The 15261-nt window shown below is 40.8% G+C and overlaps 1 protein-coding gene and 1 long non-coding RNA gene across 3 annotated transcripts in view; one reads left to right on the top strand and one right to left on the bottom strand.

The window, feature by feature from the left end:
* REEP3 (receptor accessory protein 3) overlaps positions 1-8127 on the top strand; it is a 31911-nt gene extending 23784 nt beyond the window's left edge. Inside the window, exons 6-8 of one of the 2 annotated variants that reach the window (XR_014511031.1) lie at positions 1602-1752; positions 2019-3042; positions 3295-8127. Coding sequence is in view for 1 of the 2 variants with exons in the window: in XM_083440117.1 (XP_083296243.1) it covers positions 1602-1752; positions 2019-2170; positions 4071-4127 (360 nt within the window). In the remaining variant the exon portion in view is untranslated. The remainder of the gene's footprint in view (positions 1-1601; positions 1753-2018; positions 3043-3294) is intronic. The other variant, XM_083440117.1, reaches the window with a different exon arrangement.
* LOC310677366 lies at positions 7734-11857 on the bottom strand. The gene is made up of 2 exons (XR_014511131.1): positions 11495-11857; positions 7734-8161 (listed from the first exon to the last, which is right to left on the bottom strand). It is a non-coding gene; the product is annotated as an uncharacterized lncRNA (long non-coding RNA).
* Between the last annotated feature and the right edge of the window lie 3404 nt (positions 11858-15261).

Raw genomic sequence — 15261 nt, 5'->3', positions numbered from 1 at the left:
TTCCATGATTTTGTTCAATCTCTTTTAAAGTCATCTAAGCTAGTAGCTATAACTGCGTATTATGTCAAGCAATTCCATAAATTGAGTGTTGTGTATGAAGTACTTTCATGTGTTCTGTATCTACAAAGTAGTTACATGACAGGAGACTCTTTGCACAGCCAATACAGTGGTACCTCTGGATAAGCACACCTCCAGTTGCATATCCTTCAGGATGTGAACGTGGCAAACCTATAAGTATTTTTCCAGGTTTTGCCGCATGCGCGAAAGCGGTCCCTCTGGTTGCGGAAACCTCGGGATCCGACCGGAGCTCCAGAACGGATCCCGTCCACAACCGGAGGTACCACTGTGCTGACTATATGGGCAAATACATGTGGTACATAGTGCAAAACACTGAATACTGTGCTTCTGCCAGCTTTCTACTTACATTTTAACTGCTGGTTTTCTGCATTGCCTTACTAGTACACTTTGTCACTTTGGCTTCTACAACTTGGATGGATCTCATGATAAACCTTGTTAATCACTATAGGGATGAGGCTGTCTGAGCCTCCAGACTTGTGCATTCCCACCACCACCACTTCTTGTGCAGCTGTGTGAGGAGCAAATCAGAAACTTTTGTTCTGATTAACCACAGTTTAGCATTTCCTCTGAACCCTAAACTATAATTAATCTAAAACTCTGGCTCGATTTGAAACAAGCTGTTTTGTTTCGAACCAACCATGGCTGGGTTTGGGCAACGCAACAAGTGGCAGTTAATCTAAAGTGGAAGTTTCCAAAAACCTTCTTACACCCATGCCAGTGGAATAAGCAGAGAGAAATGCAAGAGCCTCAGGCTTGCACAGGCTTGTTCACAGACTATAGAAACTATTGCAGGTGCTACATGCACTTGCATGCTTCAGCCCTGTCTTGCACATGTGCGCGCGCGCGCACACACACACACACACACACCATCCTTTTTTAAAAAAAACAACAACAGGTGTCATCTTGACACTTGGAAGCATTGCTAGATAATAAATCTTATTTGTTGCATTCAAAACTGTCAGCTTGCCCAGAACTTTACATGCCCCTTATAATTATTTAAGGGATAGAGCTTTTCCAGGTGTATTTTTTGCAGCTCCATTACCGTAGAGGCACTTGTACATGTGCTATACTGCAATAGTTACAGCACGATCAGGAATAAGCTCCAGTGATTTCAACGAGAATTATACAGTCGAAGATGTATGTAGAATTGCATTGTCACTCCCTTAATCTACAGCTGGGAGTGTAACAATACAATTCAGCTCTAATACAAAACTGGGAAACCTCCGTTTGTGCAGAACATAACTTTTAACATACAGTCAAGATCTGACATTCTTTTTAAAGAGAGAATGTGATTTTATAAATTGGTTTACTAGTGTAAATTTTGTATTATGCAAGTTTTAAGTTTATGTTTAAGCAAGGTGCTGCACAAAAGAACACAATATGCTTGATGGAAATAGAAGCACTGCATGTGATGCCTTGTAATAGTACAATTTGTATTTTGACTGTTACAAATAAACTTTGGGGGGAAATGATCCTTTTCCTATTGAAACATTTCTCTTCCCCCTCCCCCCTTAATTTTTCAGGGTCAAGGGGCAATAACTGAAAAGCTGCGGAGTTTCAGTATGCACGACTTAACAGCTATACAAGGTGATGAACCAGTGGGACAAAGACACTATCAAACATTACCTGATACAAAAAAGAGAAGCAGAAGCTCCACCACCAATGAAACTTTAGGTTTGTATATTACTAAAAGAACTGGGATGTTTCTGTTTTTGCTAGATCAGGTGATAACTGATACTGGACGTTGCCCATTAAATTTTGTATAAAGCAAGCAGTGGATGAATACAACCATGTTATTTTACTGGAAATTGAGAAAGCCTTGTTCCTGCAGATTTTATCAGAATAGCCCAGCTTTTTCTAGTCCCCAGTTTTCGCCTTATTTAAAGATAATTTATACCAATGATTTATAATTTAACAAACTTTCAACTTTGCAATATCAGGTTACAATATTCCATTAAAAAAAGATTCTGAAGATGATAAAACAGATGAGGAGAGGGAAGGGACGTATTCAGAGGATGAGACGTTCACTCAGAGAGGTCTCCGGCGAACACAAAGTATGAAATCGGTAAAAACTATCAAAGGCCGCAAGGAGGCAAGTACATTTCTACTTAGTAATATAAAGTTCTGTGTCCAGATGGTACAAAGAAATAGAGCTGTATGTCATTTACATCTTGGCAACACCTCACTCCAGATCTCCTGATGGACAGCAGTAATGCACTCTCACTCCTGTTTGGTTAGATTCAGATAAGAATTTATGCTATCTGCGCTCGAGCAGTTGATCTTCCTGTTTATCACATGAAGGTCACTAGAGTACCAAGACAACCTTCATGCTCCACAATGTTGGTGAGGGCACTTGGAAGCCATTTTGTTGACGTCCCTTTGCGTCCTGCAGTTCAGAGCCCTGTTAGCCAGAAACCCTCCCAGACCATTCTGCCCCCAGCAGAGTGGGGTAGCTGCTCCAGGCCATGTCTCTGACAATGGGCACATGACATAACACCTAATAAGCTGAATATTTCCAGCTTGCTCTGCAGCAAGAACCACATCAAGGGAAATGTGTGTTTTATGCAGCTTTTTCCACTGTTGTTACTGACATCTTTTTGTTGTGCTGACTTTTTTGGTGATTCTAAGGCTGCCTGGAAGAGAGACCCCCCCCCCCCCGGTGTTTTATGCCTTTCTGGGGGAATATTTTGAAACATAGCCTTTCTTTTTTCAAAATAAGGTTTTATTAAAGCTTTTTCATAATACAAACGGCCTTTAAATATTAATTGTTGGCTCACCATGCTACCATAGTTGGATGTTCAAAGTGTTATAATTCAAAGGGTGCATCTGGCAGTCTTCAGCTATGAACTTTTTCTGAGTGATGCACTGGTTGCCTTTTAACAGTAGTTAAGCAGCCTTCCCCAGCATGATGCCCATGGGAATAGGAGTCCCAACAAAATCTGGAGGACACCAGCTTGAGAGCCAGTATGGTGTAGTGGTTAAGAGCGGTAGTCACGTAATCTGGGGAACCGGGTTCGTGTCTCCGCTCCTCCACATGCAGCTGCTGGGTGGCCTTGGGCCAGTCACACTTCTCTGAAGTCTCTCAGCCCCGCTCACCTCACAGAGTGTTTGTTGTGGGGGAGGAAGGGAAAGGAGAATGTTAGCCGCTTTGAGACTCCTTAAAGGGAGTGAAAGGCGGGATATCAAATCCAAACTCTTCTTCTTCTTCTTCTTGAGGAAGGCTGGGTTAAGCAATGGGGAGCCCCCTGCTCATTCTTTCTACTCCTTTCCGTCTCAGGACTCCGTTCCCCCTTCTCTTGTACCATAGGTCAGGGTAAGTTGGAACTGACTGAACATTTGGGTTCAACACCTGCTTAAAGGAATGATGCTGAAATCCCTCTGAGTTATGCTGAAGCTGGGAGGGGGAACATGTTTTCCCTAGGAGGGAGGGAGATTGCTGTTCCAGCAGTTGGCTCCGGATCTCTCGAATTGTGGTTTAAGTGACATTCATACAGCATTAATCTTTTACAGCCTTCAAATATATTTGTTTTTATCTGTTTCTTCTTCATGTCCTGCTTTGCCAGGTTTTTCTGTTCAGTATTTTGTCAAATCATTCATATGCTAAGGGAACTAAAAATGGGAAGGGGGTGCAGCAGCTCTTGATGACTGTCCTGTTTGCATTGACCTTGTTGTGTGTTCTGTAGTGGTCATTTGGGGTAACCAGCATAGAACCATCCAGATGTTTTGGCCTACTATCAGCTTGCATGTTCAGAGATGGTGGGAGCTGTAATCAAACCACATGTGAAGGACACCATATTGGCTACCCCTGTGCACGGACTGGCAGTTTTTAAAGGCTGCTAATGATCTGAAGCTGTTTTTATTGCACATAATTGGATTAACACTTTCATTCATGTCCTTATGCTTGATTCTATTCCTAAACAGCCAGTTTTACAAATGTTGCACCAGATTTTGCCCTGTGTATCTAAATCTTTCATGCCATTTTTTTCTTTCAGGTGCGGTATGGCTCATTAAAATACAAAGTGAAGAGAAGACCACAAGTGTACTTCTAAACGATCTTCACAATTCAGCATGTCAAACTGCTATATTAGTTGCTTCCTGCAGGCCCACAATAGGGCCTTGTCCTGCATAGGACTTCCCCATTCTCTGAAGGGAAACACTTGGCATACGTGTGGATTCCCATTGCCAGTGTAGAGCATTTTCTTGATCATTGAAGAGGAAGGGGAAAGCCTTGCATGCACAGAGCTCTGCGTGCATACCTGACTTAACTGGCCACTATGTTTAGGGATTATCCGTATCAATAATTCAGTCATGGTGGTAAAAATATATTGCTTTAAAGAGTGGAGTTATGTTTAATCTCAGTTTCTTAAAACTAATTGCTAATATGTTTAGGTTAGCACATTACGCTTTTGTACTTCATAAGCGAAATAATTTATCGGCTGACTCTTAGAGACTTTTAATTGTGGCTTTTGTGGATGAGTATTAAGTGCTTGGTTAATGCCAACACATACTGAAAATCTCAGCACTTCCAGAATTTCCTTTTTATACTTGGAAAGCTTATACTTGAATGCATCATTGTGCTAGATTCCTTAAAAATTCTTAAAATGCAATGTAAGAGTATTGAGTGTGAAAGAAAAAGTCATTCACAATTAATCTTCTTAATGGCTTGGATCCAAAGAACAACTTACGGCCATTCAAGGGTTTCTTCTACCTAGTGGAATTCACTTTCTTAAAACATGACAAACTGCTTTTGATAATTTCCTCACTGCTATGTGACATGGGGAGACTGCTTTATTCAGTCTGAAGTTGGTTTTAGTTGAAATTCTGTACGCTGCATAGATATATTTTTATATGAATTTGCAGTATACAACTAAAATAACAACAACCCCAGAAGGCTCACATAATTTGCTTCATTGTTTGGAGGTCTGTATATTGCTTTACTGTAACCAGGAATTTGAGGGTTGCCTGTGCATACAGCCGAGTTGATCACTCAGAACATTATCTTTCTAGAGCAACCCCTGTGCTAGTCTTTTGCAGCAAAAACAACAGGCATGAGATTCCATGAACTACAGTTCACAGATACATGAAGCGTTACCCTGAGTTACAGGTAGATGTGCACTGTAGTCCACAGAAGTTTATGCCACAATAAATGTGCTACACAAGTCCCTTTGTTATCTGTATCTGGACACTTGCATGCTGTGATCTGTAGTATTGCAGTTCTAATTGGATTTTTTCAATGCAGTGTTGACCAAGGAACATAGAAAGCTGCAACACAGTCAGACCGTTGGTCTATCTAGTTTAGTAGAGTCTACACTGGCAGCACCTCCTCAGTGTTTCAGACAGGCATTTCTCCAAGCAACACCTGGAGACCATCAGGGATTGAACTTAGCACTTTCTGCATGCAACTCTTACCAAGTTTATCTTCGTTTAGACTTTCTATTATGGGTTCACTGCTGCATGTGAGAGCACGCAGCTGAGTAAAAAGGGCCAGGTGCCTTTTCTTTTTGGAATGTATATAAAGGAATTTAACTACTAGTTGAAGACCCAAAAGATTTCAAACCTTTTTGTTGGATACCAGCAGTCGTATGGTGTACCGTGTACTAGACATGTCAAACTCAAGAAACAGGAAAAACTTGCGCACGCTAAATTTAGTTCTATTATTTTAGAGTCCTGTGTTTCTAGTGTTTAAGAATCATCTTGCGTGTGCTTTTTATTGTTCTTGTTTTTTTTTATTCTTTTGTAAAACATTGAAGGTTTTATGTTGGGGCACTGCAGAGAACTGAAGGCCATTTCAGGAACACAAGGGTGGTATGCAACCAAGCAGTTGCACGATTTTTCATTTCCAGTGTCATATTTGCCCTTTCCCTGCCTGTCTTCCCCAAATCTGCTGCAGAGGGTTGGTGAAACCCCAGAACAGATTTAGGGCTCTCATGGGAGAAGAAAGGAGAGGGATGGAAAGTTGAGCTACACAGCCAGATACTGAAATACTTTGTTGGATACGATCCAGAGCAACTGGATAGTTGGGCTTACATATATGTACATATCTTACTTATGTATAACAAGCATAATCTGTAGAGTTTGCATTAGCTTGATAGACTTTCTGTGATGTTCGTTATGCCATTCAAGAGTAGCACTTGAAATGTTCTAAATCCTGATATTCTTAAGTGCTGGCTCACAAAATACTATTATTTTTGGCTAGATTCCTGAGGAATGTCTTGTCCTTTTTAGATAGGTGAATCTTCCAAATCTATTAGAATAACCAGGAGTTTTAGTATTGCTTCTGGATGCAAGAACCATGTCAGACCCTCAGCCATTAAATGTTATTTAAGAAATCATGAAAAGAGGTTCACATTTTAAGCCTGATCTTCACAGCTTAGAGTGCTGCACACTTAACCGAACACTTGAAAAAAAACTGCTGCTGTTATATATGTTGGTACTAGGGTTTTAACTTGGTAAAGCGGTTCCAAAGGAAGTGGTTCCAAATATGTATCTGCTTCACAATTTTTAATTCATGCCATGTGGAAGTGTCTCTTCTCCAGAGAAGAATTTACCATTTATTCTGAATACTGATGGCTTGCTCCAAATAAGGAACTAAAGAACTGTTTTCTCTTCAGCTTTGGAAACAGGATTTTAATAAGAAACAATGTTTGCTTTTACATTTTTGTACCCAACTTGCTAAGATGCTGTTCACAAAATTAGATACGTGATTGATTTTTTAAAAGGTAAATTACAGCTGCTGGGGGTGGGGCTGATTGGCATGGAGCACCCCCCCAATTGAAAATGGGGGGGGTGCTATTCCCACACAAAGTTCCCAATTCAGACTGATGTCTCTGTGGCTGCAATTTCTTTTTAAAAAGCCACCTATGTAGCTGCTAATTGTTGAATGGTATCTTCTCTAGTTTGGCCCTCAGAGTAGCTACTAACGTGGTTACACTGAGTGTAGGGAGAAAGGAGTATAGTATCTGAATTGGAGGTGTGTTCCCAGCATTATCTTTCAAAAGTCTTTCTGTTGTGTAATCCCTCTGTTAACAAAATTTAAATCAGCCTTAGGTTTTTTTTTGAAGCCTACATGCTGGAGGACCGTAGTTCTAAAATAAGCCAGCCTTGTATCTTCCACTTTTGCTTTTAAAATAACTTGTGGCTTGTTATGTAGAAGCACACACCATACTGGGTCAGACAAAATAGTTTTGTATCTTCCTTCAACTGATCCAACCAGATAATTTCAAAGGAAATGTATAGGAAGTGATTGCGAAATGATACATTATTTCAGCTATTTTTTTTAATATATCCATGCCTTTTGTCAAACAGACTCATCCTGAAAATTTGTAAGGCTTAAGGGCTGCTTTGTATGTTATGTTCTTGGTGTGTACTTGTATCATGAATACTCAAAAGTTACATGTAGTGCTTGCATGTGTATGGTGCAGGTGTGATTGTACTTGTATGGTATGGGTGTGATACAAAGGGAGCTCTTGGTTGGCTGAATCTTCCTGGTTCAAGTATATCGAAAGACTAAAGGCCGCTTCGTGTGCACCCATGGAAACTACAAGTGGCACATTCCTTGGACACTCACTCAGTGAGGTTGTCCTTCAGTGAAATGAATGAAAAGCAATTCCTTTCTCCCATTTTTAAAATCCATTTTTTAGCTTCTTGGATTCAAATAACTTTTTGGATTCAAAGAATGGCAAAATAATTGCTGCAAATTAAATATAATGGTTTTACCACGTCAAAAACAAGGTATTTTGTTGAAAGATGATAGATCAATGTTGAATGAAGTATGTTTTTCTGCAAAAGAAACATTAAACTATTTTCAAGGACTGCTTCTACTTACCAGCTCCTACAAATGCAATTTCAACATATTGACTAATTGCAGCTTTAAGACTGCAAGCTTTAACTTTCCCATCTGTAACAGACTGTCAACTTGTTTACATATTTGTAGTACTGAATTTTGTACTGATACTTCTTTACCTATGTATATGCTATTTTTGAAGATGCAATGGCTCTTGAAAAGATTTTTTTAAAAAAAACGCAACTTAATAAAATGAATACTTTCAATGTCTTTGTCCTGTCTCATTCAAATGCCATGCAGCTTGATATCTGTAGGGAAATAAAAACATAGGAAGTAATGTACTGAGCTGCCTCAAATCTAAAATGGTTGGAATCATACCAATTGCAAATTGTCATTCTTCCACATCTCTCTTTAAACCTGCTCTGATCCCATGGATGCTTGCAGGGCCAAGACTCCTTTAGCCTAGCTAAAACCTTTGTCTCCTCTCCAGAAAAGATCCCAAAAGTGATCTGATACCAAGCTGAACGATCTCACTTTCAAATGCAGTTGGGGGGGGTGGGGGAGTGAATTCCTGGTTGAGCAAGAAATAGCCTGAAACATCTTTAGTTGTGCTGAAATAGTTTCATGGTTGTTTTAAATCCTGATCATAATCTCGAACATCTGTCTAAATGTGGTAGGGTCATTTTTAGTAATGGTGGCACATGGTAGCAATGGTTACATTTTATGGGAGAGTAAACTGCGCAAGCTACTATTTATTTTGAGCCAGAATATCCTCAGGCGTGCCCTCTTGAGTTGCAATGATCATGTCTTGCCAAGCTTGAGAAAATATTCTCACGTTCCTTTCAAAACTAAAATATAAGGATGTGATTTCATCGTTCTTATAAAAACAATTGTTTTTATTTTTCTTCTGGACATATTTTTCACTTCCATGGTGGTTGTTTTTTATTTTAAAAAAAAGCTTACGCCAGCACTGTTGATAATTTTGGGAAGGAGCTTTTGATTGGAAACACTTGTGTGAGTGAGCTATATGTGACCTTCCAGCGTCTTTCCTCCACTGGGATGGGAAACGTGCAATTTTGCTGAAGACGAAATGTCTTGGAATCAACTAAGTGGGTTGGCTGCTCACTCCACCCCCTGAATTCTTCATGTGCAATGCTTTTAACTTTTGTATTAGATTGTCTGTGCATCTTGTCAGAGACAAGTCCATCTTAGGATTCTGTTGATTTGTGTCTTGCCTTACAGTAGAAAGATGTTTGACAGTGGGGAGTTCTAATGTTTTTGCTTTTTTCACTTAAGATGTTTAGGCTACTTTATTAAATTATCTTATAATTTATTAAATAACATAGAATAAATTTTTGGCTAAACTGGAATTTTGGTGTCAATGCACAGAGGAAAGTGGATTAGTGGAACTGCTGAGCGGGCAGGATCACTTGGAAAGATGGATGTACAGGCCACCATTTTTATATTTCTGAACAACATGGATATCTTTTTATGCTGTCTTGTTGGATGTAACCAATTCTCTCATGGGAAAGTTAAAGAGCAATAAGAGGGATGGAATACATGAAAGGAAAAATGGGTAGTCTAAGTGGCATACATTCAACTAGCTGTTGGGTGTTGCCCAGGAAGCAGAACCCAGTGCCCAATGGCACTGTTAAGACTTGCAATTATGGTTCATATGCACACCTGAAGAATTGCACATGGAAAATATTGATCTGCAAAGATGGGCAGATCTAATAAGTGTTTGTTCCACTGCTTTCCCACTGTTCTGGTTTCTGATACCCTGTATCATACATGCTGCCTGTCCCTAACAACCTTCCTCACTGAATAAACCATTGGGTATGCTGCCTTGGAGATTAGAAAGGTTTTCATACATTCTATGAAATACGAAGCTGAATGCTAGAAGAAAGTACTTCTTAACATAGCGCATAGTTACACTACGGAACTTGCTCCCCTAGGAGGTGTGATGGCTGCCAACTTGGATGGCTTTAAAAGAGGATTAGACAAATTCATGGAGGAGAGGGCTATTGATGGCTACTAGCCATGATGGCTATGCTCTCCCTCCACAGCTGGATGCAGAAATGCTTCCAGATACCAGTTGCCGGAAACCATGGAAGGGGAGAATGCTCTTGTGTTCAACTTCGGTTTACTGGTTTCCCACAGGCATTTGGTTGGCCACTACGAAAACAGGATGCTGGACTAGATGGGCCTGATCCAGCTGGCTAATCTTAGGTTCTTTCAATGCACCAAACTGTTTGCCCTGCCCCTCAAGCTCTTTCTTCACAGTCTCACAATATACTGCAGGCTTAAAGTGCAAGTCTCTTCTCTGTGGCTTCCCAGCTCTTTGAGATGGCACAGTGCAGAAGCCCCTGAATGGGTGCTTTTGTAATTTGTAGTCTTGTAATGTCAAATTGCACAGGATGAATGGGTATTATGGCAATACCGTAATAGCAGCCATGCAGCAGCAGCAGCAATCGGACCCCACAACATAGAGCTCCCCAAAGTCTCATCTCTCAGCAGATGCAGAAAACTCCTTTTGGATTGTCTTAGGCATTAAAAGTACATTCCAATATTTTTCAACACATACATCTCTGCCTTCTATTCTTTGAAGAGTAAAGTAACTTCCCTAGCAGTATTCAAAGTACCGTATTTTTTGCACCATAACACTCACTTTTTTTTCTCCTAGAAAGGGGAAATGTCTGTGCGTGTTATGGAGTGAACGCCTCTGGATGGCGGGGGGATCTGCTGCAGTCGTGAGCAGAGGATCAATGGTTCCCCTTCCTTCCCTCCTCCGTGGCTCGCTTTGAAACAGCAAAGCGGGAGAAGAGCCGCTGAGTGGGGAGGAGAGAGGGACAGAGAGCCTGCTTGCTTTAAAGGAGCAAAGCGGGAGAGGAGAGGAGCCGCTTACACGAGTGTAAGTGGCTCCTGTCCGGTTGGCTCCTTTACAACATGCATCTCTCCTCTTTGCACATATATACAATCTTCAATCTACAAGCTGCTGGGTGTGGGAAGAGAGGCCTACCCATTAGCTTAGTTGTAGCTCTTGCAACCCAGTTCATTCTTTTAGATACTGATGAGAACACTTAACTAACAGTAAGAGCTGTTCTGACAGTGAAGCGGGGTGAACTCTCCTTCCTTGGAGGCCTTTAAGCAGAGGCTGGATGGCCATCTGACATGGATGCTTTAGTTGAGATTCCTGCATTGCACAGGGTTGGGCTAGAAGACCCTTAAAGTCCCTTCCAACTCTATGAATCTCCTCTTAATAGTGGATGCCAAGGGAAATAGTAATGTCGTTCTCATGCTCTGTATGCGCATTGATGGAGGGGTTGTGTGCATCTTGGAATGTTTTTGGAAGACCCACACAGTGAGACATATGAGAACTTCCAACCACAGTGGTCACTAAAGGACAACAATCCCAAACTCTTGTTTTTTAAAGCAGGGGCTCCCTGATGGAAACAATTCTCAGATCCTGTATTATAACAGCCAAGAAAAACACTGGAAATAGTATACATAAACTTAGTAGTGTCAGTTAAAGTGGAGTCGATTTCTTTACAGAATTAATTTTATGTTGTTTCACTGCACCCTATCTCAAAGGCTTAAGATACAATGTATTTAATATGGCACATAAAAATAAACTTTATCTACCTAAAAGGGTGGGCAATCTGTGGCTTTCCAGATGCTCAACTCCAAATCCCATCAACCCCAGTCACCGTGGTTAGTTGCCAAGGTTGATGAGAGTCATTAGTTCCCCATCCATGATCTGAAAGATGGAATGCACACACCCCAACAAGTTCAAAATATTGCAAACAAAAACCTGTCCCTTGCTGCCTCTTTAGCCCCACCCACTAAGGGATGGGGTTTTAACTTGGGTCAGGTGGTTTTACAATGATTTTAAACGTTATATGTTAATTTGGTTTTTTATCTGTATTTGAGGGCTGGGGTATTGTGTAGGAGCTTTTGTTGGGAATGTTTGGCTTTTTTAGCTTGTATTGTTAATTCTTTCAATTTTTTTATTACATATTTTGTACTTTATGTTGTGAACTGCCCTAAGACTTATGGGTATAAGGTGCTGTATAAAGAAGAAGAAGAAGAAGAAGAAGAAGAAGAAGAAGAAGAAGAAGAAGAAGAAGAAGAAGGCGGCAGGCACAAGTGGCTTTCAGAAGTTGCTATGCTGGGCAGGCTAGTTTTCATCATCTGTGGCCACTGGCTATCCTAGCTGAGGCTAATGGCTGCACTGTTGCAGCTAAAACCACCACACCCCATAGGGTAGTCATTTCATACACACATGGCTTTTGCTGCAGTTTGATTTCAGATGATTTGGCTTTGTGGTAGTACCCAACCTGCACAAGCAACAAGAGTGAACAGGATGGGCTTTCAAGACTTCTATTTCCAGAAAAGTGCTTGAAGGCCTGCAAGGAGGAAGATACACAGTTATAGAAGGTGCAAGGTGTTATAGAACTTGCTTTACACATTGTATATTTAGAGGTACATCCTGTACAAATCTTGAGTGTGGTCCTATACTACATTTGCTAGACAATTCTATTTATTCAGGTGGTTTTGTGTTGTTTTTTAAATTCATTTTATAAATTGGCAAGCAATTGTGTTGTTTTCTTCTGTATTCTCTTTTTCTTTGCAGGGATTTGTTTTGGTAGCATTGCTTCAGTTGAATATATCATGGATTCATCTGGTTTCATGCCCAAAGCACTGTCATGATCTGCAAGAGAACTGAGTTGCCCTACTAACACTATGCCTTTTTTCTTTTTCGTTTAAGTAGAGGATGAAAGTGGAAATACGAGGTTCCCAGAAGGTGCTTGAGGAAAATCAATTGGGTCAGAAATCTAAATACGGATTGTGTGTCTGGTGTAATGTCTAAGCTCTTAAATCTAGAGTGCACCTCAAGGTGGTTGTCCAAAGAATAAGAGAACTATGGTCAGTTCAGTGAGCTTATGCATGCTTTATTTATGAAGTGCTCTAAAATTTCAAATGTTTATAAACATTGGGTCATATTAAAGAAAATTATGTATGTAGGAATTTGCTGAAAACCCTTTCTATTAATTCCTAAGCACCACCAGCTGGTTTGCTGCTAGCTTAGCCTCTTATCAGGCAAGCCAGATGATACTGAAAGATACTGTTTTCCTACCATATGTGCCTTGAGACATAGGCATGCTAGGCTAAATTAAAAACAGCTTTAGTGCTATCCAGCCATTTCCTGACTTTTGTTAGTATAAGCCAGACATTTGTCACAGTTAGTTATTTGCTTGTGGGTATGTCTACATAAGCTATTGTGTTTGTGGGTTCATCCTGTTCCCCCTCCTCCCTCCCCATCCTATTCAATCTTGCCTATATTAGGTATGAAAAGGTAAGTTTGCATGAAGAGGGGGAAAACAGGTAGCACACAGATGACCCGCTCTGTTCATAAATGATTATAGGCTTATTTTTACATTAAAAGGAATTTCTGAGCTGGGAAAGCTGTGTATATTATCTTTGCTTAGCCTAATTAAGTACCAGTGCTTCTCAGTCAGATGACATCCTTGGCTGCTTCTTTTATAGCAGTTATTCTCTCTCCCATAAGGCATGATCCTGATTCATGATCAGAACTTGTGTGTAAAAATAACAACAAAATCTACAACAGTGCTCCAAAGAGGATTGGGAAGGGATTAAACCATAATCTTCAAAGCACACATACTCCCAACAGAGAAAATATTTAGTCTCCTTATTTTTGTGAACAGCATAATATGAATTCTGAGAGGGCCCATTATTTGCTGTTTTGGTCTTAAATCAGTTTTTATGATGCAGAAATGTAAATTCCAAGAATGAGATGTTCCTGGTCTGTTTGTTTGTTTGTATGTATGTTTAAAAGCTCCAGTAAGTGACTCAGTATAAGAATGCAATAAGAAACCTGTGGAAGAAGTGGGTAGCAGAGTTTTGGTAGAGAACCTGCCTGCACACTGCAGGTTGCTTTGCCAGTAGGCATATCCTGTGTATATTCCCCCTTGCCAGTCTCCCCCACTGGTTCCTACTATACTTGCTCCTTTTCCCATACATTGCATCAGGGGCCTGTGTGGGGCTAGTGTGATGAATGTCACAACCTTCCAGTTTCTCTCCATATTTATTCACCTGGAACAGAAGTATCTAGGCATGGGTAGGCAAACTAAGACCCGGGCACCGGATCTGGCCCAATTGCCTTCTAAATCCGGCTCACGGACAGTCCGGGAATCAGCGTGTTTTTACATGAGTAGAATGTGTCTTTTTCTTTAAAATGCATCTCTGGGTTATTTGTGGGGCCTGCCTGGTGTTTTTACATAAGTAGAATGTGTCCTTTTATTTAAAATGCATCTCTGGGTTATTTGTGGGGCACAGGAATTTGTTCACCCCCCCCCCCAAAAAAAAATATAGTCCGGCCCCCCACAAGGTCTGAAGGACAGTGGACCGGCCCCCTGCTGAAAAAGTTTGCTGACTCCTGATCTAGAGCGTACACGAAAACAGCTATATGTTAGGTTGCCTTATACTACTATCCTTATGCACACTTACTAGTAAAATGGTTACAATGAAATACAGTGGTACCTCGGATTAAGAACTTAATTCGTTCTGGAGGTCTGTTCTTAACCTGAAACTTTTTTTAACCTTAAGCATCACTTTAGCTAATGGGGCCTCCCGCTACTGTCGCGCCGCTGCTGCACGATTTCTGTTCTCATCCTGAAGCAAAGTTCTTAACCCGAGGTAATATTTCTGGGTTAGCAGAGTCTGTAACCTGAAGCATATGTAACCCGAGGTACCACTGTATTGTTTCACTTCAAATTGTGCATGAGAGAGGGGGATGACAACAACTGCAGTCTAGTGATTGGCCCCCTGTTCCCTACCCAGCAGCTGCTTCCTATGGCTTCTAGTGTCTTTTGCATGGGAGTTCATTTGCTCTTAGATGAGTCACCTAATTTTCCATATTGAAAATTAAACAGCATGTTCCCCAGAGCAGCAAATGCATGTGTACATCCATATGGAGTGATAATATTTCTAATTTTGCATCTATACATGGAAATCGACATATAAAATTTTAGTGTTCTTATGTGATGTATGGGAGTTCCTAGAACTAAGTCTTATTATTATTATTTTTACTTTAGGATTTATTCAAAATAGATGTTAAAGCTATAAGCCAGGTCCTCTTTTGTGTGCGCACTTTACAAATAAACACGTGAACTCCATGGGACCCGCTTCGAATGAACACGCTTCAGGAAGAGGCTGACAAGAGAAACGAATAATTCCGCGCAGGCGCTGTCCCATTAGCACCCTCTTGTCCCAGAAACCCTTGCGCACTCAGACCACTCCCCCCTCGCTCCTGCCTACTTTGATCCTTACGGCTGAATCGGGGAGAAAGGGGCGGGGCGGGGCTGAGAGTGGCGGCGTGC

Source organism: Podarcis tiliguerta (assembly GCF_965153285.1).
Source record: "Podarcis tiliguerta genome assembly, chromosome: 5".
In the NCBI taxonomy this organism is placed as follows: domain Eukaryota; kingdom Metazoa; phylum Chordata; class Lepidosauria; order Squamata; family Lacertidae; genus Podarcis; species Podarcis tiliguerta.
This window is presented reverse-complemented; position numbering and strand designations above follow the sequence as displayed.